The 27,328-nt window shown below is 45.7% G+C and overlaps 2 protein-coding genes across 2 annotated transcripts; both read left to right on the forward strand.

Annotated features, from left to right (window-relative positions):
• Positions 1–5,674: 5,674 nt before the first annotated feature.
• On the forward strand, positions 5,675–7,024 carry LOC119647581 (peritrophin-44-like). The gene is made up of 2 exons (XM_038048589.1): positions 5,675–5,683; positions 5,748–7,024. The coding sequence occupies exons 1-2, from the start codon at positions 5,675–5,677 to the stop codon at positions 6,906–6,908; spliced, it is 1,170 nt and encodes a 389-aa protein (XP_037904517.1). The 3' UTR covers positions 6,909–7,024.
• A 6,319-nt stretch (positions 7,025–13,343) lies between these two features.
• On the forward strand, positions 13,344–26,594 carry LOC119647584. Its single transcript, XM_038048592.1, has 5 exons — positions 13,344–13,419; positions 13,518–13,558; positions 14,036–15,251; positions 25,220–25,230; positions 25,345–26,594. The coding sequence occupies exons 1-5, from the start codon at positions 13,413–13,415 to the stop codon at positions 26,533–26,535; spliced, it is 2,466 nt and encodes an 821-aa protein (XP_037904520.1). The 5' UTR covers positions 13,344–13,412; the 3' UTR covers positions 26,536–26,594.
• Positions 26,595–27,328: the final 734 nt, after the last annotated feature.

Genomic DNA, 27,328 nt, shown 5'->3' on the forward strand with positions numbered 1-27,328 from the left:
ACAAGCGAAAGGTGCTCATTGTGATCGACGTATCAACGAAAGTCTTAAATCTGAATTTTACCGCAGTGTCGTCCGTCTTGTCCCTCTCCATGGTCCTGAGTATTGGCCAACTATAAAAGTCAATGAATGGCGCCTTGTGATAATGGAGACGAAGATGTTACATTGGACTAGTCGCGTGACACGTTTTGATTACATCCGAAATGAGGATATTCGCGATCGTTATGAGGTTGCATCGATGGTGGAAAAGTTGCGAGAGAGGAGTCTTCGATAGTATGGTCACGCAATTCGTGCTAACGGGAATTCAGTTGCTAAGATTGGTCTGAACATCGAAGTCGATGGTAAACGACCAAAAGGCAGGCCGAAACAACGGTGGCTTAATACGCTAGATGGGGATTCAAAAGCCTCGAGATTGCACCCAGATCAGGCATTCGATAGAGCCAAATGGCTAAACCGATCACGACGAGCTGACCCCGCTTGTAAACGGGGCAAAGGCTGAAGAAAAAGAGCAAAGACTCCAAGGTATGCCAAAACTGTCTTTCATGTAACGACTCGCGGAGGTGGGCATGCTGGGGTGCCTGGAGTACAATAAAGATCACCAAACCATTCTGCATCTCAGAAAGGTACCAAGCATCAATACAGTCTCCCAACTACAGGAACTACAGGAACCGCATTCTGACTCCTAGCAACCGCTCTATTAAGACCAGAAGATCAAACCAGGAAGAGATGGATGCTTCACGCTCTAATCGACCCTGCTAAGAAACGTGTTGGCCTCAATCTCAGGGATCGGTAGTGTCCACGTGGCTACAGTTCGGAAAGCAGCCCAGGTGAAGATAAGGCCTAACTTCGATTCGAACTTCGAGCTGACAATTGAGGCCAATGTACTACGATCGATGACGACCTATCTGCCAAATGATAATCTGACGGAAACCGGGTCAGGATGGACGAGTTAACTACGACTAGCTGATCCAAAATATAACGTCAAGGCGGGCATTGGGAGCAGAGGTTTTTGAGGAGATAATCGAATTGCGAAAAAAGAAAGGCAAACCTTTGATGGCCCAGAAGATGAAGTTAGGCCTGGTACTTTCAGGGAAAGTTATCATCAGTTCATCGGAAGTTACTAGAATACAATACACGACAGAATTCCATATAGTGAAATAGGGTTTCTTTAGCTGCTCTCAACGATGTACTGAGCGAGAACTAATGTAGGGTGATATACGAGAGCACGACCTAGCGTGGAATAGAGGGAAGGTACGCGGCTGCATTCCCATTCAAAGTCAACCCCAAAGTAGTGCCGCTAGGTTACTTCAGAGAAAGGATATTGGGACGTCTGAGACAACTTGCCAACCGGAGCAAGGGTACGTCGACCCAGGACACTGACGCTTCAGCGAAAACATCGAGTGCTACCAGTTTAAACGACCTGCTATCCACTGGCTCCAAATTGCAGGATGACCTAGCCAAGATAGTGCTAAGATGAAGAGAACGTCAACATGCCTTGTCCTCCGATATCAAAAGAATGTTTCGTATGATTAATATCCAGCTAAGTCACAGGAACTTCCAACGAGTACTGTGCAGGCGGGATAGGAACATGCCCGTTCAGGAATACGTGCTCACAAAAATTTCGCTCAGTGAAATTCCTGCGACGCTCCTTGCGCTTAGGACGCTGTTACAATTAGCCAAGGACGAGGGACATAGATTCTCCCTCGCTGGGGAAAGACTACGAAAGAGTTTATACGTTGACCATCTCCTATCTGGATCACCAAGCAACAGGCGAGAGATCTGGTACAGCAGATAGTGGAACTTTTGAAGGCTGGAGGATTTACCCTAGGTAAATGGGAAGCAAATGATCGCGAATTGTTGACTTTTCCGTTTGATAGTTTCTGAGAATGGCCCTGTTAAAGAAATGATCAGTTCCGACCCTCGTACTCCCCACCTTTTCAGCAAATGTCAAAACTTAATCCGGCTTGGGGAAGTACCCTTCATTTGATACCCCACATGACTGTATTTGGTAACCCGCCTTTTGCATACATGGGGACCCCCTGCTTAAGTTCGACCTAGAATGGTGTATTTCACTGTATGCGTGAGCGTTTACAGTTCCCCCCTTTCCATCAAATTTGATGTCAATCGCCATAACTGTCTCCGAGGAAAATGCATGTGACAGACAGACAGACAGACGGACAGACAGTAAACCGATTTGACCAAGGTTTTGTTTTACACACAAATAAAAAGTTGGGGGCGACTCTTCCTGATCTGAATCGGACTTTATCTCATGGCCGCACTCGCTGGTCGGTGAACTGACTGATATTCTGTTATGTATTTGGAGAGAGAGGTTTTTTATGGGAGGCTAGGGAGCTCTAAGAGCAAAACCATCTTTAGATTTTGGAGGTTTGTGGGGTTCTTCCTATTCAATCTTTGTTTGGGGTGTGGTCGAGTTTGGAATCAGAGAAGAAGAAAATATATGCGGATGTCACGTGTGTCGATGGTTGGGGGAGAGAAAAGAGGGCGATCGTGACTTATCCGTTATTGCTCTGGTATTAGGGAGATAAGAGGGCAAACGTAGTTTGCAATATTTGTCGTGTAGGCTATATTTGGGTCAGGCTGGACGAGGTTTTAAACCTCAATCTCCAGCACAGCTTTCCTTTCCAAGCGGAATACTGTATACGCTTAACTTGTCCTTCCTGGACCTCATCAACCGTTCCTAAAGAGGTGTGTGGTGTAAGGAATTTCAATAGAGCATTAAAAATTGAGAAATTGAGAGAGAGAGAAAAGGCATTGAATATACGAATTGTTGGGTTTTTGGGGCAACTGCTGTGTCATCTACGTTTGTGTAAAAATGGGGAGAAGGTTAAAATGGGGATGATATCCTTGGGTTGAAACTCATTTTCTCTGTTGTTCATCATCATCATCATCCACGGCGTAACAACCGGTATCCGGTCTAGGCCTGCCTTAATAAGGAACTCCAGATATCCCGGTTTTGCGCCGAGGTCCACCAATTCGATATCCCTAAAAGCTGTCTGGCGTCCTGACCTACGCCATCGCTCCATGTTAGGCAGGGTCTGCCTCGTATTCTTTTTCTACCATAGATATTGCCCTTATAGACTTTCCGGGTGGGATCATCCTCATCCATACGGATTAAGTGACCCGCCCACCATAACCTATTGAGCCGAATTTTATCCACAACCGGACGGTCACGGTATCGCTCATAGATTTCGTCATTGTGTAGGCTACGGAATCGTCCATCCTCATGTAGGGGGCCAAAAATTCTTCGGAGGATTCGTCTCTCGAACGCGGCCAAGAGTTCGCAATTTCTCTGTTGTTCTCTCTGGTCAATTGAGGAACAGGGAGAGGATGTGAGTTCAACACAGAATTTTTGGGTTGTCCAATAGTTTGGATACTGCCAAGCCTCAGATGCTTCATTAAATCACATGACACGCATGGGAAAGCAAGGAGTACCCTGTCCTGCGCTAAGGTATACGTGCACCTGCTAAAAGCAAACGTAACTCTTTCGCGACTGGCGCTGAACGGAGCCCTTGTTTTGTCTGAACTGATGTAGATGGAACATGTTACAATGCAATATCGAAGGTACATTGCTGGTGGGACTCACAGATAGTACTGGCCTGACTTACGCTGACGAGCTTAGACAGTTATGCCGGAAATCGAGTGGCCAAGATACAAAATCTATCTTGCTAGGCCAGATAGCACCATACCCCCAGAACATCATCTTTTACTGTACAAGACTATGATCTTGCCAGACCTCATGTACTCCTCTTTGCTGAGGTCGAGAGAAGAATCACCCGAAAAATGTTGGCCCCCTACATGAGGATGGACGATTCCGTAGCCTACATAACGACGAAATCTATGAGCGATACCATGACCGTCAGGTTGTGGATAAAATCCGGCTCAAAGGTTACAGTGGGCGGGTCACCTAATCCGTATGCATGAAGATGATCCAGCCCGGAAAGTCTATAAGGGCAATATCTACGGTAGAAAAAAAAGACGAGCATACCCTGCCTGAGATGGAGCGATGGCGTAGATTAGAACGCCAGACAGTTTTTAGGGATATCGAATTGGTGGACGTCGGCGCAAAACCGGGATGGCTGGAGTTCCTTATTTAGGCAGACCTAGGCAGTATTCCGGTTTTTGTGCCTTTGATGATGATGAAATTCGTTCAAGAGGAACACCTTTTTGGAACCACTCTGCGACTTCCCAGAGAATTGTTCGTCAACAATAACACAAACTACGATCCAAATTTCAACGCTCGTACTATCTTCGTCCACAAAGGTATCAAAGCGTGCTCTCATGTTTTCATGCGAGTGCCCCCAGTAAAGAAGTCACTTTCGAAACCATACACCGGACCCCACCGTGTAATTCGCCGCATATTTAGTGTGCTCTACACGCTTGACGTCAACGGAAGGAGTTGTAACGTCTGCACAGAGTGGCTCAAGCCAGCGTTTAGTTGCACCGATGTTCCTTCGTTCCATTCTCAAGTCCCTGATGAGCGGGACACCGCTAGCGAGAACGACATACCACCGAAGTGTCTCGCCGATGTTCCAACCACATCAAACAATATAACTGAGCCGCTTAGCAAATCGATAGCTCAGTAAGCGTCACGTCTCCCGCCGAGCCAGTTCATCGAATACCGATGCCTCCATCGTCGTCCAGGAAGCCCAGCACCAGAATTAGTGGGAAGCCACCCAATCCATCACGAGCACGAATTCGAGGAACATACCTACCAAAACTTCCACGTGACAACGTCGCTCAGGGGGGAGTAATGTAGGGATCCACTACCAACTGCATGGTATTATAGAGATGCGTGGCCAACTTCCCTCCATTGATGCGTCAGACCGCTCACTTGATCATCAACACTTGGCGCGAACAGACGTGTTGTACAATGAATACTTCAGTTTCATTTCCTTGTTATTATTTAAAAATGAGTTTTTATTTTATATTTTCAGTGTGGATTCCTTCTTTTAGTTCTATCGATCAAGTCAACCCCCACCACACATCCTATATTTGTCCTCCAGCTGTTGCGAGGCCATCTGTTTGATTTGCTGCGGCCATTAATATAGCGGCGGCGGCGAATCCACAATGGCGCCCAGGTTCGCGCCTCCGATACTACTAGATACTTCCCGGAGATAAACTGCAATTGATATGTATATACAAGATAAGGACTGTAGTATTGAATTTTAACCTTGGATTAAAAATTATTCGGAGTTTTCCCGCAAAAATTAGTCAAAATTTCCCAGTTTGATTTTTCTGAGTTATTGACGCGTTATTTTGCTTGCGAGTGTTGTGGTTGTAATTTCCTGCATTTTAATTAAAAATGCTACCGTTATGTTTTCTAATCGTTAAATTTCTACAACTCAGGTCAAAAAAATGAAAATTAGGTAAAATGTCTACGACACAGGCGGAAATAGAACTGGAGTCAAGAAAAAAACAGGAGCTTCGAATTTTGGGTCACTATAAAAAGGAGTCGGATTGTAGGCTCCCGTTCGCAGTTCTTTTTCATATTTTTTTATCTTAACACGGAAATCTAGAAAATGAAGAGTGCGTATTCGTACAGAGATTTTCCTCTTGTTTTTGAAAAGCATACCTAGTTTGACTTTTGCCCTATAATTTTTCAGGCTACGTCCTGCTGACGGTTCTTTTAGTGGCGAGCTATAAGGTCTGTGGCAAAATGGCTTTAGTAACTAATTACGACAGTCCTAGTTTTGGAAACTCACACCGATGATATATACCTATTTTCGCAGGTTTCCACTTCCCATGCCCTCACTGTTGGGGGAGGTTGTACAACAAACGGAGCTCTTGCTGCAAACCCTGAAAACAAGACCCAATACTACTTTTGTATGGATAAAAAAATCTATCTGGGAACATGTACGGATGGCAGGACCTTCGATGAACGAGTCGGTCAATGTGTTTATGCGGGGACCGACCCTGGAACTGGTACCACAGTCAACTGCGATGGAAACGACTATGCAACATTCCCATATCCCAATGATAACACCAGGTACTACTATTGCTACAATGGTCAAGCTCTGGTCGTGCAGTGTCCTGCTAACAACTATTATGACTCCACCTCGCGTACCTGTGTTTTGGGTTCTGGAACAGGTACTGGTGGTTATCTGTATTGTCCGACCGGAGTTAATACTGTGTTGCCTGATCCGAATGGTGATTGCCAGAGATACGTGCTCTGTCTGAATGGCCAAGGCTCCTATCAAACCTGCCCAAATGGATTCTACTTCCAACCGACAGGGTACTGTGGCCTAAATATGCCGAATTCGTGTGCTGGTGGTGGCCCATGCAATCAGAGGGGACTACTAAGACCGGTGCGAAATAATTGTCAAGTATACAATTACTGCGACGGATCCTATTGGTCGACAATAAAGTGTCCAAGAAATTATTACTTCAGTCCAAGCCGGCTTACATGTGGACCCACTATCCCGAATGGATGCAGCAAATACAACAATTACAACCAAAACTTACCTGGCTCCAACTCAGTTTATCCCACATATCCAACTTATCCCTTTATCCCCACCACTCCAACGGATCCTTCTGTAGTTTGTGCAACAAGTATGAATGGTATTTTTGCGGATACCACGAATTGCCAGAAGTACTTCTATTGTATGGATGGATTGCCGTATACAGCGACTTGTCCCAGCGGTTATTATTTCAACCCATTAACAAGAGCCTGTGGTCCAAACATCCCATCAGGATGTACTGTACAAGATATCGACCTTGACACCCCCACAGTTCCGGTAAATTCTGAAATAACCTTGGCGGACCCAACCAACTGCAAACAATACATAGTCTACACCAATGGATTTGGAGCTACCTACGCTTGTGGTCCTGGACTTTACTATGACATTGAAGGGAATTCATGTTCGACAACGAAACCAGATAGATGCACTTGAATGGTAGTGACAGCTTATCTACAGAACTCTTTAGGCATTCTTACTTCTTCTGACTTCAAGGACAAACGGATTCAGTAAAAAATTAGCATTTTGTTTTATTCCAATAAAGTCGCTTCCATGTATGTGCATGTTCGTTAATATTTATTTGCTATGGAGTCCTTTTTCGAAAGACAAACCAGAACCAGTCCTTGCTGAACAATTTTCAGAGCAGCCAGATGATTCTGTTGAAAGCTTGATTGATTTAGCTTGGCCGCTTTCCTCTGTCCTGCAGGAAGTCTCAGATTATTTAAGTATCTGAAGAAGGTTGCTGTTACTCCTATTAGAGTTTTAAAATCAGATGCCGTCCTAAAATTTATGGTTCATCTATGGATGGGGCAAGTGTTTTGACATTTTCTATAGTGACTGACAGCCTTGTTACTATCGGTGTTACATCAATTGTTTGTGTCATCCATTCTGGGCCAGTCAACCAAAGGTTATGGTTTAGCAATTCCCAGGAGGTGATGCTTCTGGAAGAGCAATCAGCTGGATTGTCCTTAGTTTAGACGTGACTCTATTTCCAATTTCTGCCTATTTTCTCAATTTTGGTCACCCTATTAGAAACGAAAGGTTCCATTGAAAAGGAATCTTTAATTAGCCAACCTAGTAACAGTAGATTTTGTTATAACCTATATCGTTTTTGATGTCCTTTGTAACGACTCTAGTCTAGATGACCGCTGCGTAAGCCAATACTGAGTTATCACAGAATTCATGCACTTTTATTTTGCAGTTATTAGAGTATGGAAGCCATCGTGGAATCCCAATTCCAAGCCTGGGAGATCTGCCTCTAATTACTCCTAATCTTGCAGGATTTAATCTGCTGAGGATTCATCCCAATCTGCTCCGGTTTTCCATACCTTTTGCATTAGCAGCTTAGCTTTGACGGTTACGGGGGCTAGCCATTGAAGCATACTATAAATCGTCGAAATCTGTTGCCTTTAATTGGAGCTCGTCTCTGCTTGGTTTACAAATTACCCCCAAAGTCTTGATCTGAGTGTCTTCATGTATTTGAAATCCGAAAATTCACGATAGGTTTTAGCCAGCTCTCTATCTTTTTTAAGCCGGTTTTCCCGCCGTTTGTATCTGCATACCGCCATGTCTCTGGAATTTTCCAGGGGACTTTGACCTATTACCTCCTTAAATGGTAGCTTCTTGGCTTCTTCCGCGTCAATTTCGAAGACTCGTTCAATTTGTTTATGGAACTCTATCATCAACATCTTGGATGTAGTATTCGCTAATTAAGCTTGTTCGGGGTTCATACTTTTTCCGGATATTATCCAACCCAGTTTAATTTTCTGAGCTAGTAAAGGATGACATTTCCTTAGCCCTTTTTCAAGAATTCCTTCAAAAGTTTCAACTCCTGGAATCAACTTAATATCTCCTGGTTCGTTTAAGTGTGGATCTACAAGCTCTAATGGTCAAATTGAACTAAAATCATTCACAAAACAACAAAATCAAAGTTTCAACGAGAATATTGAACCTTGAGAGAACCTTGAAGTGATTCGGTTTGTTCCTTTTTTTCATACGGTTGTTATCTCGTTACTTCAGATTCGCAGCCCGATTCGTTGAGCAGCCTTAGCAGAAAGGAATGTTGCCTGCGAACTTGGATCGATCAGCGCTCGTAGTGTTACTCTTTGACCGGAATTTTTGATTACATTGGCCAACGGTTACATATTTTCCTGAAGAGCCGAACAAACTTTCGGCGAAAGGTGAGGAAAAGCCGGTATGCCAAAGCCTCTTCGTATCTACTGGCGGTTGCTGGACTGTTCTTATATATTTCTGGTTCAAGAGCCAAGGGGTTCCTTCCTTTTCGATCTCCACAGTGAACTCCAGGTTCCTATGTGCCCGGTTCAGTTTCGCGAGGATTGTTCCTGCTCCTTCCCTTTTAATGATTGCTAATACATCGTCCTTCGTATCTGATCCAGAATCTCGGTAGTGCTCTAGCCTCCTCGAGTTCATCCGTCCTCGTTGAGTCTGGCAATGATTTCTCTGCTTTCCCCACTGCCCGTTTTCCTATTTTGGGGCCTAACCTTTGACTTCTTCCAAGAACCACTTCGCAATATTTTGGGTCCGTGAATTCCTTGCTGCTATTATCTATCTGACCTCGTTGCCTTCTTTATCCATTTTGAGGAGACATTTGATTCTAGGCAAAGATGGGTTTGGCATTCTCAGTTCGGCTGCTTTCTTAATAATGGGTTTGCATTCCGCCAGAGCCTTTTCCATTCTTTTGACGGAGTCTGGCAGAGGGTCCTTCCTGCTGACGTGAAACTTAGCTTCTTCTAATTTTTGGCATTTTAAGTCGTCCTATGATCCTTTGCCCATGATAACCACTGCGTTTCCTTTGTCTTCTGGTAAGTAGAAAACGGGTTCCTCTTTCAATTCTTGTTTGGTGGTGGTTGGACGAAGCTCTTTTCCTTGTGGCCCTTCGCTTGGTGGGGGTCAGTAGTCGCCTAATTTCTTTTCGGGGGCCGACTTTTTTTCTTATGATGTATATTTGATGCCTATCTCGATGTCAATTTCGATGTCCTCTTTGAGGAAAGTGAGGTGTCTTATGGCGAAGTTCTAGCCTTTATTGAGAAGTAAAAGCTGTTCCTGAGTAAAGCGTTCGTTGGATTTTGTTGACCACACAATTAGGTATGAATTCTTCCTTCGGTTTCTCTGTTGCACTCTGGTTCGCTCTTTCTGGCATTTTTGCAGGTGGATTTTTTCTCATATGTCATGTCGCCCTTTCTTCCAAGGGTGATTTTTAAGTGTGCGGAGTAACCATGGAATGTGTTATATTCTAGCCTTGTGTAAAGTGACTTAATGTCGTTTCCAAGCGTACCGAAGAAGGAAGCCCTATACTTGTTCGAAGAGTGGATTTCGACCAGCAGACGATACCTACTTAGGACCCGGTTATAATCAGGGCCGGGTTGGGGGCAGGCTCAGCCAACTAACGAGGATCTATTTTTCTGCTAGTCATGTGTAAGTCTAATAGATCTGGCGGGAGGATGGACCAATGTAACAGCCCCGGGATTGTTCTCTCTGCTCTGGAGAAGGTGCTAATAGGACCCCAATCCAAGGTGGAACAGCATACGCCGAGGGCTGCGTGGCCAATAGGGAGCTAGGTCTTTAGTATGCGAACTTTGAATACCTTGTGCGTCTTCAGTTTCGAATAGAACCTTACCGTGGTGGCCGGGCTAGCCAGGGTGGACATTTTTTCTGAACAATTTGTGGGACGAAGACATGAACCCAATTTTGAAAATAAATGAACCGACAATAGAAGAAGAGGGGATGATACCAGGCGCATCATCAGAAGACGAGCTGCTGGCATTCAGACAGGAGACAAAAGCCTTCGAGAGCAGTACAGTCGGTGCCAGCCGTATCACCGCTGTGCTGAAACCAACCGCAGGAACCTCCCGGAGCCAGGCGGCAGACGGACTAGTCGCTTCCAGCCTAGAATCCACTGCCGTCAAACTGGGTGTGTGCCAGGCATAGTACTCCTAACCCGAAATCCTCGACTTAGGGGGATCCCTCGAAAGTGAAAATCGACAAGATCGTCGGTCACAAGAAACCGACTAAGAAGCGAAGGTCCACTAGTGTCCTGCTCAAAAGTCAGTACCAGAAGGCCATGCATATTCTCAGCAAGATTGCTAAGAATAAGGAGACCGGTACTGTCGACGAGTGGGATGAAAAATACCTCGCTAAATTCGAGGCGATTCTAGAGGAGTACAACAGCAAACACCTGGTCATGCTACAGAAGTTGCAGAAAAGGGTTGTGTCATGAATTGTTGGGATTTACCGGAGCTGCATCTCTTTAGGATATGTACCACAGACCTGGAGACGTGTATGAGTAGTTTTCATACCGAAAGGGGACAGGCGCGTTCATGGGTCTGCGAAGGATTTTCGACCAATCAGCCTGACCTCTTTCGTGCTGAGGACCCTAAAACGTGTCCTGGGCATCCACTTAAGGACGATTATGGAGACTGCCTACCGCAAAGAAAAATCCACAGAAACCGCTCTCCACGAGGTAATTGGGACGGTTGAGCGGCTGCTACATTACAAGCAGTATACCCTAGCTGCCTTCTTGGATATAGAGGAAACTTTCAACAACGTTAGTACCAACCATCAAGGAAGCCTTGACCATTATTAGATTGGAGAGATATATCACGGATTAGATTATATTCATGCTAAATACCAGGATAATCCAGTCGGATTTGGGAGACAACCACTTGACCAGATTCGTGAACAGAGGTACGCCCCGGGGTGGCACCATCTCTCCGGTGCTCTGGTTAATAGTAATGGACGAAATTTTACGAATATTAGACAGCAGCAGAAGATCGGCGGCGTGTTGTAAGGTTATGACACAGTATTCTTTACCGATGGATCAAAGATGGTCTGTGGAATCGGGGCGGGGATTTTCTCGAATACACACAGTGTTTTCTGTGCAGAGACACGCTGAACAGTCTGGGCGGCATGCTTAAGGTCGCTCTCTTCTGGATTCCCGGGCATAGGAACATAGAGGGGAATGAGCGGGCTGACGGATTGCTCTTGGTAGCCCTTCGGTAAATGCAATCGGTGTCTCGCTGGCGGCTGTCAAGGGCGGAGTATACTCACATTACTCAGCAGCCGCGGGCCTTAGAAGACTGTGCCAACTCAAAGAGGAGTTGGGTCATTCATAAGATAACCCGATGACGAGACCTTGCAAATGCGTACAAAATCACGGCGGTCTACATGAGGTACTGGGCCAAAGGGGATCATATCGCCAGGCTTGGCACACTCTGCAGCTCGCATTGCCGAAGCTACAGATAACAAAAGGAAACCCTCTTGCACTTCCTCTGCGATTGTCCATCTCTAGCTAGGATCAGGCTACGGCCACTGGGTAATTCAATCCTTTGGGAACTTCAAAGATTTCTAGCTGCAGACTGGGAGAGCTGCTTTCCTTCGTGGATGTTACGGGCTGGCTCTGAAGATTTGAGCCGGCTGAACTCTGCCTCCTTGCTCTCACAACAGCAGTCACGGTGTTAGGAGTTTGTGACATTAAAAGGCATCAAAACAGTGCTCCTCAAAGCGGCCACTGATACCTACCTACTTAACCCACATATAAAGTCCGCGGTTGCTAGGCATATAATAGAGCAAGGACGGCATTTGTCGTTGAAAAACACCAATAGTTCGAGGGAAGTGAACGACGTTAGGAAACTAGTGTCTCCACATCTCGAAGATGCACTCGCACGAACTCTGGTCAAAAGGCCGAAGTGGCAGTGGCTAGATCACACATTAACGAGGGGGCGAAAATTGCATTACTGGCATCGCCATTAAAGATGACCGACGCTTGGGTCGCTCCAATTGCTCTCCTGGCGCAGAACATTAGAGAGCGAGTGCGAGCGTCTCGGAAAGTCGTGAGGGTGCTGAAGTGGATTTCAGGTAATCGTAGTTGAAATTAACGCGCTATACCTCACCAAGGGGTGAGTGGAAGAAATATACTCTTTGGAAGATTGTCCAAATATAAAAATGAAATTTGGGGTCCGAAGGGGTTGAGTATCATGCTTGAGTGCTTTTGAAGGAGCAACATCTCGGACGAGCTACAGGAGCCTATGTTTTCGGTCGCTTACTGCATTGCTGAATTTCAAATAAAAATTATAAAAAGATGACCTAGGAGCCTACATAATAACGAAATCTATGGGGTATTCCACGACCGTCTGGTAGTGGACAAAATCCGGCTCAACAGGTTCCGGTGGGCGGGTCACTTAATCCGAATGGATGAGGATGATCTTGCCCGGCAAGTCTATAAGGGCAATATTTATGGTAGAAAAACAAGACGGGGCATACCCTGCCTGAGATGGAGCGATGGCGTAGGTCAGGACGCCAGACAGGTTTTAGGGATATCGAACTGGTGGACCTCGGCGCAAAACCGGGGTGTGAGGAATTCCTTATTAAGGCAAGCCTTGACCGGATATCGGTTGTTGCGCCGTTGATAGGTCATCATGATGATGGTGACTTAGAACATTCAGGATGCGGTTAGCAATGTACAACTACATATTCCTGTTCCTGTTTATCTTTGCTCTAATAATCACAGTCAGATCTGGTTTCTGAAGTTACCAGTTTTATAGCTCTCCCTTCGTTGCTGTTCTGTCCGTAATATCAAAACTATTCAAAGTTCCGCAATCTTTTTTTTCTTCGTTACTGAGGCATTGTTTTGCTTAATAGTGTACTGGCCACAGTATCTGGCATTTTAATTAAAAAAAGCTCCCGATATGTTTTCTAATCGTCAAATAAGTACAACTCGGTTCAGGTCAAAATATGAAAATTAACTAAAATGCCCATGACGCATGCGAAAATCAATCTAAATCGTTAGTTATGGAACGGAAGCTTCGGACCTTGGGTCTCTATATAAAGGAGTTAAGTGATAAGCTCCAGTTCACAGTTCTTTTTCACGTTTCTAGCGTTATTTGATATAAGATTTTTGGTACAAGAAAAGTATCTTGAAAAATGAAGAGTGCGTATAGTATCTTTTTTGACTTTTTTTTCTTCTTCTTTTTTGAATCTACATGGAGAGTATAACTAACTGAACTTTCCCATTATCTAATTTTCTAGTTAACCTGCTGTTAACGGCCGTTTTCCTGGTGGCCTATAAGGTCTGTAAAAAAACTGTCCTTTCGGTGTTTAAAATCAGTGTCGAGTGCGTGCCTTTCGGAAATATTTTCGTGAATAATGTAGTCGTAGTTTGGATTGATAAGCAAACGAGATAAATTAAGGTTCCGGGAACCAACGCCAATAAATACATTTAAACGGGTTGAGAAGATTATTTCCTTGATTGAATAAAAATTTGGTCGAAAAAAGGTCCGCATTTCGGAAACCAACTGTCCTTTCTTTCCGTGTTTTCTACTCTAAAGATTTCTGAAAGTATCTTTCTTTCTTAAATTTTATAAATATGAAGTCAAATAATGTGAATTTCTGAGGAGAAAACACGGAAGAAAAAGATAGTTGGTTCCCGAAATGCGCAATTTTTTTCGGATCAAAATTTTATCCAAGGGAGGAAATAATCTTCTTAACGCCTTTAATTTCTTTTAAGCTCAATCCATAACGCTAATGATTTACACATATATCCGCAGACTCCCACTTCGGATGCTATGAAGGCTGGTGATAAATGTGTTACAAACGGAGCTCTTGCCCCAAACCCCGACGACAATACGCAATACTACTTTTGTATGGATAAAATAATCTATGTGGGAACATGCACGGATGGCAGGACCTTTGATGAAAGAGTGGCTCAGTGTGTTTATGCGGGGACCAACCCTGGAACTGGTACTGGCACTGGCACAGGTACGGGCACAGGAACTGGTACCACAGTCAACTGCGTCGGAAACGATCAAGCGACGTTCCCATACCCCAGTGATAGCAGCAAGTACTATTATTGCTACAATGGCCAAGCTTTGGTTGTGCAGTGTCCAGCTAACAACTATTACGACTCTGTTTCGGGTACCTGCGTTTCTGGGTCAGGAACAGGCACTGGTGGCTCAGGCTATCTGTTTTGCCCGACCGGAGTAAATACTATGTTGCCTGATCCGAATGGTGATTGTCAGAGATACGTGCTCTGTCTGAATGGCCAAGCCTCCTATCAAACATGCCCAAATGGATTCTATTTTCAACCAACAACAGGATACTGTGGCCCGAATATGCCGAATTCGTGTGCTGGTGGTGGCTCATGCAATCAGAGGGGACTACTAAGACCAGTACGAAATAATTGCCAAGTATACAACTACTGCGATGGGTCCTACTGGTCAACAATAAAGTGTCCCAATAATTATTACTTCAGTCCAAGCCGGCTTACATGTGGACCCACTATCCCGAATGGATGCAGCAAATACAACAATTACAACCAAAACTTACCGGGCTCCAACACATTTTATCCTACTTATCCCACCTACCCTACCTATCCAACTTATCCCACTATCCCCACCATTCCATCAAACCCTTCTGTAGTTTGTGCAACAAGTATGAATGGTGTTTTTGCGGATACCACGAATTGCCAGAAGTACTTCACATGTATGGATGGGACGGCGTACACAATGACATGTCCCAACAATTATTATTTCAACCCATTAACAAGGCTCTGTGGTTCAAATATCCCATCAGGATGTACTCTGCAAAATATAGACCTTGACACCCCCACTTGTCCGGCAAATTCTGAAATAACCTTGGCAGACTCAACAAACTGCAAACAATACATAGTCTGCACTAATGGATTTGGAGCTACCTACGCTTGTGGTCCTGGACTTTACTACGACATTGAAGGGAATTCATGTTCGACAACGAAACCAGATAGATGCACTTGAAAGGTAGTGGCAGCTTATCTACAGAATTCTTTAGGCATTCTTACTTCTTCGGACGTGGACGACAACGGGATACAGTTAAAAATGAAAACCTGATTTTATCCAAATAAATTTACTTCCACATATGACACTTGTATTTCTTTCCCTACTTGCAAGGAGCTTCTATTTGGAAAGATGAATCCAAACGAATATTTAATTTTCAGATAAAATAGGAGTAAAGTCAATCTTCTTTTGAAAAAACCAATCGAACTACCTGTTTTGAACTATGAGTGCTTGATGAGACACCCAGGCTTGCCTCCGTGCCCCCAGTAACAGTTGGAGGTAGAATATTCGCTCAGTTTCTCTGGGTTCTCATTACTCCCGTGTACAAAAGTGGTGATCTTAGTTAGCCGCAGCTCCTAGCACTCAGGCCATTATTAGGCCCATGGTACTATCCTCCTATCCTCTTAAATCGCCTACTGAATGGCTTCCTGCCTACGGCGTTAACAGGCTTTAGTGAATCTGGAAACATTCTCCAGAGGCAGAGAGTGTGCACATTCTTCATTGAAGAAAACCTTACCAAGATGTCTTCATCTGAGATGGCCGGGCAGCTGCATCAAATGTGTAGGGTCGTCTCCTCCTCCTTCTCACATTAGCTGCACATAGACGAAACCACCACCCCAATATATTCGCCTGGCGACAAGAGTTCAAATTTCTCCACTCGGCTGCGTGAATCCTTACAATTTTACTCTTCAGAGTAGGCTCGACAGGGGATGGCCGGATTCCAAAAGTTGGTTCTGGTGCTACCATTGTGGATCCAGACCCTCAGCGAGCCAATCTGTCAACTACCTCATTACCAGCGATATTTGAGTGTCAGGATACCCACATGACGAATGTTTCGTTCAGTCGGACAAGTTTCAGCAGCACCTGATGACAACTCCACACCAACTAGCTTGATATGTCGGTGCCGCCTGACTGTCGGAACAAATGGTGCGACCCCTCCATTTTTGTCACAGACATTCTTCTGCTGAATTACCTCAGTACCTCGTTGGCGAGAGGAACGCCCTGGAGAGTGAGTCAAGACTACACCTACAGTGATCACTAGGCCATCCTTTTCGACATCAGAAACGGAGGGGGCAACAGTTGAATGAACAAAAGAAGTGGAAAAACTAGGATAGCTGGTTGGTCCCCTACAGCTTTTTTCTCTCCAGCGTTTGCCAGTCTTGTTTAACCTTCCGCGCGACCTCTTTCCCCGTTTCTCCACTCTAATGTTTTGATCAGACGTCACTTGTGTTGCCTGGCTGACTTTTTGCTCGACGTCTTCATTCCTTTTTCGTCTTGGAGCTTGCTGTACGCCAATCGGATGTCTCTTGTCATGACTCTTATATTCTGGTGAATATTTCGGTACTTCTTGATGAATTCATAAGGTTCCATGATATTTTTATCCAGTGCAATAATGGCAGCTCTTTTGGTAGTCTGCCGTGAGGGTTGTTTCCTCTTTCTATACTCCCCCTACATACTTCCCACTGAGGTAAACGCTTACGATCGTATGGGTTTCTGCCCGTATGTGCGCAGATTTGCAAAGAATCGAGCTTCTTCTGAACTGGTCCGTCGATGGAGTTCTAGTTCCTTCCACGGTCCACTGGAGCTTTCGAGAAGGAAACATTCCTGACGACTTCAGAAGGAGGTCATGACCCAGTACTTAAGAAAACTCGGCTAACTGAGGCATGCGACTCCACAAAACCGCAAAGGAAGTTCCACCACAGTAAGAAACCAAACTACTGGTGGAACCAAAAGATCTCACTATTGGGAGCATCGTGTCTGCGAGCGAGGAGCCTTTGCCGAAGGACAAGAGGCAACCCAGGACATTAGCAGTCGGAGAAAGAATACCGTGATCTTCGAAGTAGTCTTCCTCATGTCGCCATTTTTGTTTTTCAGACGCTATGGGAAAAATGTTGGAGAGAGTGTTATACAACAGACTGTTTTCGTTCGTCGAGCTACAAAGTGGTCGATTGGAGCGGCAGCATAGGTTTCTGTAAGCGCGTTCTACTCCCTCGACGATTACCTATCGTGTCGTGGTGAGGGAACTCAGTAAAGAAGATCCTCAGGAAACGCGAGGTGACACCAAAAGTGAAGCGGTAATCAAAACCCCAAGCTAAGGTGTAACTACCGTGCCAGTGGCTGAACGGTCAGAGGAGTTAAGATTTGAATGGAGAATCTGAGTCTAGACTCAGATTCTTCACTTACTCAGGTGGAAACCAATCTAATTGGGACCCAATCCTTAATGGACGAGCCGAAGCAGGCCCTTTCTTTCAGTACTCCTGACCCAAGGCTCCAATCGATGCCACCCGCTGAGGGTAAAGTCTAAGGTTGAGGAGAGAGGATCGTTTGGGGCACCTGCGGCTAAAGGGAAACCGAAGTGGACGATCACAACTCTTCGACACAAAAGGCAGCAAAGAAGACTCGGCCGACAACGACTAGGCCGCCAAGGCTTTCGAAGCCGATGGATGGGTCTTGTATGACGACTCTAATCCATCCGGTTACGATACTGAGCAGTGCAAACAGCTTAGGAGGAAACTCCTCTTAGCTCTAAGGACTGCATCCTTGCAAGGCATTAACATTTACTTTGAGTCCGTAGGTGTATACCGTAAAATGTTACGGCTAAACTTTGCCGACGAAGACATGAACGAGTGGCTCAGGCAAAACTGCTCATCCCTAAATGATATGTGGGAGGCTTCGCGACAAACCCTAAAAAGGGTCTCTGAGCTGCCATCGTTAAAAAGTGCTTCCTCTACCTTCCAGAAGAACAGCGGAATGGTGTTGGGGTTCTGGAATAGCTTGATCTTCAGAATAACTTTAACATCTTCACCTGGATGCTGTTTCGCAGCAAAACATGAGAGACAGTCGATAGACCGGGAACTTTCCTTATTACCAGCGTTCCCGGGAGAAAAATTGAGCTACCGGCTCTAGTAGGAGCTAGGGACTGTCACTTTACAAGGCTCGGCTCCTAAAACCATTGAAGGGGACGTACAGCCCTTGAAATCTTCATCTTAGTCTAGTCAGAGGCCTAAACTTCCAACATGCTGACCTGTTGTATGCCAGTGGAAGTGATTGATCCCGCTCCTGCATGGTAGTCTCAAAAGACCTCCAGGCTAATTTCGTTAACGATATATGTGACGGTGACATTGCATCGGCCAAACTAACTATAAAAAGTCAACAGGGAGATAAAGAGTCATTGGCCTGAAGTGGACTTCTCAAGCAGCATCCAAAATCGTATCCTGGGGGCCGACATACTGGAATCTGGCATGCAAAGTAGTATCACTGGAGTGATTAAAATGGACATTTAACTCGTTCCATAGATACAGGTCTGCAGGGGTCCTTATCTACAAAGGTCAAAGGTGGCGCCAGAACCAGCTTTTGGAATCCGGCCATCCACTGTCAAGTCTACTCTGAAGGGTGAAACTGCAAAGATTCACGCCGCCGAGTAAAGAAATTGAAAATCCTTGTGAAAGAACCTGGGGTCGCCAGAACGGCATTTTTGTTGTCCCTTAAGAAGTGGGACATGAAAACCTTATTGGGGCTTTTAACGGGGCACTACTTCTTAAATTACCATATGTAAAAAATTGGGGCGGGAGTTTCGGCTATGTGCAGCTAATGTAAGGAGGAAGAGGGGACGGCCCTGCACTTTTTATGCTACTACTTTTTATGCTAATGTTCTCAGATTCGCTAATGCCTGCGAACGCCGAGGGGTAGTACAATGGGCTTAACAATGGCCTGAGTGCTCGGATCTGCGGCTCCCTTATTAAACTACACTAAACTAAGCGCGTTGCACGGTCGATGCAATAGCAACGGTGGTAGACCTGGCTCGGGAGGCATTGTCCGCTGATAAGTAAGTGTTGGGGGGTGGTGCCCTGGATTTCAGGAATGCTTTTGACTCGAGGATCGGATCCGATAATCGAGAGTTATCTGTCGGAGAGATTTCCTTGGTACGAAGTGGACGACAGGCGGAAGGAATATGTTGTGGCAACAAGCATTGCCTTAGGCTCCATATTGTGGCCCTTGCTGTGGAACATAATTTATGCCGGAATGCTCGGCCTTCATGTGCCCGAGGAGACAACGTTGATTGGTTTTGCAGATGACCTGGCAGTGGTGGTAGTAGTTGCAAAGTATCCTGAAGCGTGGAACTTTATGGAAGTAACCAGCATGGCTGCAAATGGTTCAACGGAACCTGGCAGATGGTAAAACAGAGGCGAGGTGCCCAAAGTATTCAGATTCCGGATACTAAAGACCAATCTCCCTATCGGAACGTACTCCTCCGCTTCGGGTCTTATTAGCACCTTTTCCAATGAATGGAGGACGATTCCGGGACTTTGGTCACACCTCGTCAGATCAGTTTGTCCCCAAAACATGACTAGTACGCAAACAGATCCTACTTCTAGTCCGGCTCCTCCGACGGCTAGGTCGTCCGAAGACAGTTTTCAGCAGACATAGCGAAGAAGTCATATAAAGACTTGCCGAATTATACAACTTTAACTTGCGGCATAACCAGACTACGTCACGAAATCGAAACATGGAAATGGGGTCACAATGATGAGGTGACCCCCAATCACCAGATGTAGTGGGGTTTGTTTTGTTGACTCCGGAGTCAAGGCACGTGATTAAATCTCTGTGTTCTGACAGGGAGATAATCTGTGGAAACCAAGACCATTAAGCATTAAGCATTCTTTTAATCCTTTAAGGGGAGTTTGGTTGGTTGACAGCCTTGGTGATCGTATGCGTGCCAAGGTGATGCAACGCTAGACTCTTATCGTAACAGAGTTAGCGCCCAACGTGGGGCCCGAATGGTGGCATTTCCGCTATCTTTTGGGGTTTACGCCCACCGGGCTTGATATTATGAGGATCAGAGCTTTCTTCGCTTGCGAATACTCTGATGTCTAAACGAACTTAGAAGGATTTTGTTCACCAGGTGGACATCCTTTTTTACGTTCAAGCATGACGCTTAAAACAGAGCTCTTCAGCGGATTCTTCTGCATAGCCGGCTGATACTATTGCCAAGGTGCCTCAGTGGAGGATGTATAAAGAAGAAAAATGGACCTTCTTCATTCACTTGCCCATCCAAAGCTCAGGGGCTCCGCCTTTTAAATGTTTGTTGAGGAGTTAGTTTAAATTAATGACTCAATATATCAAAATTAAAGTTTATGGTTGTGGTTTGTGTGGTTTGGTTTGTTAATGTTGGGAGGATGGCCGTGCCGTCCCCGCATTCCTGGTCTGGGGGTTACTTAGGTCTGTGATTTCAGGCACATTCCTCTCAAAACGTAGAGTTTCCCAATCCTATCCTTTTATTTCCCTAAAAGCTTTGAGCTGTTTAATCTACTTGGTCGGCCAGTGGTCGTCGGTTTTCCTCTTCATAGGAGATTTTGGTTATGAGGACTGACGTACCGGAATACCACTACTCCCCGAGCTGGAGCATCGCATTTGCCATCTGCGAATTCTTGTCGAAAACCAACCACCGATCTAAACATATTCTCCAGAGGAGGCAATTACCCGGACAACCGTGTAACGATGGGCCTAAGGTTCTCGGGAGGCTCTGACTCAATGCCGATTGGCAGTTTCTTGGATCGGGTGGCAATACTGAGGGAAGATACTCCGGGAGGGCAGTTTCACTCCTTGAGTCAGCATCTCCACATGGTGTTAGTAGGGCTTGTCCTGGAAGGGTATTGGCTTTGTCCGCGGAGGAATCGAATGTGCGAGGAATTGCCAGATCGGTTCGGTCAGCCTGTCGCTGCCAGTTTCAGGGAGAGGGCGAGCCTTTCGACAAGTATTTCCAGACCATTATATAGCAGGAGGGCCCTTGCCAACAACGAACTACTCAATGTGCTGCGAGTAGGGATGAGCATTCCGCTTAGGAGACTTCTGCTCAGGCTGCGTCTTAGCACGGTAGCGCAACTTCGTCAGAAAGCTCGAGAACTAGAGTTCCTGGATAGGGAGGAGTGACGGAGGGAAAGGTTTGGAACTTTTCTGAGACCGAACCCTTAAATTCACCCCTCCTCTCGCCCCGCTTTCAATCATCGTGAGCCAGGTCTCCAATGAATCGAAGAAATGATAACCAGCTGGAAACAATAACGCCTGCCCCACTGTGATGAAACCGTCGAGAGCTTGGCCATCGCTGGGATATGTGTCGAGCGCCTCATAAGGTATTTTGCTACGTATATGGTGCGCTGGTCACTTACAAATCTAACTGCACTGTGTGTGCATCAAAAAACGGCCAGAGGGAGATCACCCTACCACCAGTGGCTTCCCATCGTCAGACTGGCGGCAGTTCCAAAACATAGGAGGGGCTGTATCGACCACCCGTGCATATGAACGGCGCAGAGTAACCTCTTTGTGTACTTTCTTTCAGGTGCTGAAGTCATCGCTTCGCTAGATTCCACCCATCCCATATCAACAGGGAGACATTACCACGAATCTATTTTCAAGGAGCTGGTCAATCTCGCCGATGGTAAGGGACGTTTTGGGACTCCGCAACGATGTGTCGAACTCCCTGCGTGTCGAAGTGTACATCTTCCGTGTCAGAACAAAGGAGATGAATGGGACGCCTTCAGTTGCGCTGTATCCTGCCTTGAGAAGGTTCTGAGGGAGGTTGATAAACGCTAGAATCTCCTTTTCTACTAGTAGCCAATATCGGAGCCATCGTAGACCGAATTGATAAAGCTCCTAAAAGATTCTTAATGGCTAATATCTTCTTGAAACTAAGGGATTTCTTGGGCTGATGGGCGAGGTCGTGGTCGATATTTCACCCAGGGCTCGGGCTATCGTGCCTTCGCTGATTGATGGCTGCGAGCTCTCCAATCACTTTTAGCTGATCCCATACTTCTATAGGGAACTTCTCCCGCGCTCTCAGCCCCAATTCTTCTAGCGAATGTGCCACCGAAGAAAGGGTATGAATCCGGCCAAAGTCATTGCAGGCCCCCGAAAAGCCACTAGGAGGTGGCTACAACGGAGGGATAACTCCGAAAAAGGCGCGTTTATACATTGATACATGAGGAATGGACTTACCATCGAATACAGTTCCTTACGGGACACCGTGAATACAGGAAGGACTTGCACCACTTCGGATTACAGAAGAAACTGCAGGAACAGGATCTTATCTGAAAGCGCGACGGACGCGTGATTTAGTCATACTGGCGGAAACCAGAGCCCTCCTCACAAAGTAATACTTTACGGTGGTCCCGCGGGGATATGGACGGAGAAGTGGGGGTGGTTTTAGTGGTGATAATCCCACAGAGTGTTACAACCTGGCGCAGCAGCGTCTTTTTAAGAATTCCGCCGCTCACCATAAAAAAACCTTCGGCCTTACCATTATCTCCCCTCGGACATCACCTGGTCGTGGTGGGGGAGCCTGTAGTAGTTTACTACTACACTAAGGGTGTCCAAAAATATGAATATGGAAACGATGGATATAAACTCTCCAAGTGGTAAGAAGTAACAGACTTCGAATCCACCCGCGACCATGAGCAATCATGTCGCGGCCGAGGCGCGGATTTTGGAGGCCTCACCACATTCATATTTGCCTATAGAGCAATCTGTAGAAGGCATGCTTTCCGACTCAGTGGAAAGTTTGCATTTAGTGCCTACGGCGAAGTTAGCTAGAAAGGAAAGTACGGAAACTCTCAAATTGGGAGAAACTGGAAATCCGACTACGGCCGGCCCGTCCGCGGTACTACAGCCCAAATCTACCCGCAAGCGGAAGAGGAAGGCCCGGCAGAAGGGAACTTCGGCCACTAAGGAGGGGGGACTACAGGCTGAATCCTGCCTGTCAGAACCTTCTCCGCCATCCTTACTGGGAAGAGCGGAAGAACGGGAAGCTGGTGACGTGGACGCTACTGGTTCAACGCCAGTACGTGGAAATGGATCCAAGCGGTCCGAACACCGTAAACCTGGAAAGGCCCTAAGCCGACGGCAGAAGAGAGCACTGCGAAGGAAGATGAAGCACCTTGGGAATGAGGACATGGACGTGGCTGTACCACTAGGCACGGTAACGCCCAGAGAAATCGGACGCAAGGAAGCGGAATCTCCGGCGGAAGGTGAGGATAAACTGGAAACCCCGGTAAGATCCACACTGGACGCACCAGACTCTTCAGTCAGCGGTAATGCGCGCAAGAAGCGTCAGACCAACACATTTGCTGTGGCCGACGCTTTATTGTGCTCCGCACCAGGGCTTACATCCACGCGTCTCGCGGGGATTAGGACCGGTGTGCCGGGAGGTGATCAAATCAGCGAGAGAGATCTCAATGAAGCTGATCCCTCCCACAGGAATACGAACACGAAGGAGGGAAGGAAGAGGACATATGCGCAAGCTGCGGCCTCTGTTCTGACTGCTGCCGTGGGAGTTTCCACCAAGGATGGCAAAATGTCAGAGGGACAATTTACCATCCTCCAGGAATGCCTGTGGAAGAAAATGATGGAGCCTGGAACGAAGCCACGATTTAACGATCAAGGTTTTCGTGATGGGCTTCTCCATTTGGAGTGCGCTGACGAGGCTGCCTTAAAGTGACTCCAGCAGGTAATCCCAACTTTGAGTTCCGGCGGTCGGCCCAAGTTCACTATTGTGAACACTGAGCTACGCAGGCAGAACATGTCGGATGTTGGCTACCGGGCCCTCGAAGGAAGGCAGAGGACATCATCCGCTTGCTGGGTGAACAGAACCCGGGCATGGACTTTGGACACTGGAGGGTAAAGTTCATGAATGCCAGGAAGGACCAATCTACAAACGTGGAGGGCTTCAACTTGGTATTCGAACTGGACCAACAGAGTCTGAATGTGCTCAGGGGAAGTCGCCATATGGTGCTCCACTTTTTCCTATATAGACTGAAATTCAGTCATATCAGGAAACTGTAGGGCAGCATCTCCATTTTGAGAGCGAAGAACAAGGATGGTCTTCGACTCACACAACATAGAGCAAATTGCAGCATCTTCGGTGTGTTCTCCCACAATGGAGACGTGCGCGGAGGATAGTGCATACAGGGGCGGAACCCCCGTATGGGGGCCTACCTGCTAGTAACTTCTCCTACACCTTCCAAGGAATAGGCGGAAGGAAGGGAAGCCAGAGACGTGAACGAAACTGACGTGATGCCAGTTCGAGTGATTGAATCTATGCAACCCGGACACCGCAAACCAATTAAGGTGCTAAGTGGAAAACAGACGAATGCTCTGCGGGATGAGATGAGATCTTTCGTGGATGAGAACATGGGAATTGCAGTAATTCCAAGTACGGCTTTTCTCAAAGAAATCAATCACGAGGGGATCGAGTCTCTGGCGGTATGGTGTGGGGGAAACCCCGTCATACGCGGACTGCCCCATACGCTTCTAACTGTTTTCCATAAGACAATAGACTAAGTTTATGTCGAAAAACATAAAGATTGACCTTTATCTTTCGCATGTATAACGCACGCATAGGGAGGTTATCTACATCTAATTATGAACAAATTCGCTTGTTCTTTTGTAGATACAAATCCATAATCAGCGCTGCAAAAACGTGAACGCTGTTACTTACCCATGCTGTGGCCTAATAAGTTCTTCCGTTTGATATTTACTAATGCGGCTGATAAACGTAAATCCGACTATCTGATACATTCAGTTCCATGTTAGATTTTGGAATTCGGATTTAATTTCTTTCTGCATTTTGGATTGGTGTCGTAAAACGTGTAAGGCTCTCTAAAAAAGGAACAACACGACCCATGGTATGTCTCTATATAAAGGGGTGCGAAATGTGATTGGGATCCAGACTTCTTTCAGATAGCTTGGACCGTCAAATAAAATTGGAATTAGTAGCAGAAAAGATATTTTACCATCGACTTGGAGATTGGTGTTAAATAATGAGGGGTAGGTAGACTAGTGCAACTGGCAGAGAATGTGTGATCCTATTTTCCTCTATTTCAGAGATTTACTGCTTCGTTCAGATATTTTTGGGCGTACTCCTTTTAGGTGGATATGAGGTAAATCTTTTTTACTAGGATAGTATCTAGGCATAGGCGCATAGTCTTTGAGAGCAGGAGACCCTTCCATTTGGACGATTGCTTGGATTAAATATTCCAATTTCCAACCAACAGATTCAGTCAACGCAAGCCATAGATGTCGATAAACCATGTACCACAAACGGAGTTCTTACTGCACACCCCGATGATAATACGCTTTTTTACTTCTGCTTGGATAACATCATTTACGCAGGAAGTTGTACCGATGGAAAAATGTTTAACTCTGTACTCTCCCAGTGTGTGGATCCGAGTAGTGGAACCCCCGTAAATCCGGGCACAAATATAGGAACTGATGTGGATTGTGAAGGAAATGATTATGCAACGTTTCCATTTCCCAATGACAACAGCAAATATTATTATTGTCTGAACGGTGAGGCTATGATTGTACAGTGTCCATCTAACTCCTACTACGATGCTTATACGCGAAGCTGTTCCCAAAATAATGGTGGTACCGATTTCTATTGCCCGACCGGGATGAATACTCTGTCCGCTGATCCCAATGGCAATTGCGCAAGATATGTTCTGTGCTTGAATGGGGAAGCCTCCTTCATGACATGCCCAAGCGGATATTTCTTCCAGCCAAAGACAGGCAATTGCGGTCCAAATATACCAGATTCTTGCAACCAAGGAGGACCATGTACCAGGAAGCAAGTGGGTCTAGTTAAACAGGTTCAGAATAACTGCGAAGTTTACCAGGAGTGTGACAATTCTACTCTCACTTGGAAAACACGGAAGTGTCAAAAAAATTACTACTTCAACCCGAACAGACTGCAATGCGGACCAATCAGGCCAGCTGGATGTGGTGACTATAACTATTATTACCAGAATTTACCTGGTTACGACAACACATATAATCCTTATTATCCCACCTATCCTGGCTTCCCAACTGGGCCAACGAATCCTGGTGTGATTTGTGGAACGAGTTTAAATGGTCTCTTCGCGGATCCTTCGAATTGCCGGAAGTATATCTACTGCATAGATGGGGTTGCTCACTCTATGACCTGTCTCAGCGGTTTTTACTTCAATCCTTTAACAAGAATCTGCGGACCAAATATTCCTTCAGGATGTTCCGTACAGAATATAGACATAGATCTTTTTACATGTCCCGCCTTTGCAGATATAACAGTAGCCGATCCAAGCAACTGTAAGCAATATATAGTTTGCTCTGGGGGAGTTTCAACTACTTATAGATGTGGACCAGGACTTTATTATTATCCTGATCAGAATACGTGTTCAACACTACTTCCGGCGCGATGCAGATTTTAAGATAACAAGAAAATTGCGTTATTCATCTAATTTCAATAAATTTGTTTTCAACAAAAAAGTGGTGATACTTTCTTTAAGGATTTAGAAATCAACAAACTACCCCCGAACCTATCCTCCGTCCTGTTTTGTGGACTGAACTCATTTTATCTAAGACTCCGTTCTTGTATGCGCCGCTTTTATTCATCAGTATACCCTGGATTGATCCAATCCCAATCGTCCTGGAATGTTAGCATTCGTCACACTCCTTCTCCTTTTTTACACGGATCTGGTACATTTGAAAAATACGAGCTTGGGTCCTTTGGGACCCTAGCGCAGTTTGAACCTGTCAAAGTGATTCCCTTCCTCAACATTTATTTACATCAACCATTTGACATAGAAAAAAAATCCATCATTTCATTTTAGTTATCAAAACCTACCACCTATTACCTCTCCCTAAATGTCAAAAGGAAACATTGACTTTGCATTCAAACTTGATCGCTTCATTTATTTCGAAATGTAGGCCTAACGGTTGGTCTGGTTGAGGCGAAAGGAAGTGCATTTTTCTGCATAGAAATAAGCGGGACCTAGAGAATGGTAGCTTGCCAGGTGGAAAGGGATGCATTCAACTCCAGGATCACAGCAATCCAGTATAAACTGCGAAAAGCGAAAGAAGTCACGAAGGCGAGGTTAGAAAAATGCGGATTAGCTAAAGAGTTTACCCCGCCCAGTGATGTTATACCTAAAGATGATTCCGCGGGGAAGAGAGAGAACCGGGGTGATTTTACTGGTTATTATTATTCTGTTAAGGGAAAGT

Source organism: Hermetia illucens, chromosome 2, assembly GCF_905115235.1.
Source record: "Hermetia illucens chromosome 2, iHerIll2.2.curated.20191125, whole genome shotgun sequence".
Lineage (NCBI taxonomy): Eukaryota > Metazoa > Arthropoda > Insecta > Diptera > Stratiomyidae > Hermetia > Hermetia illucens.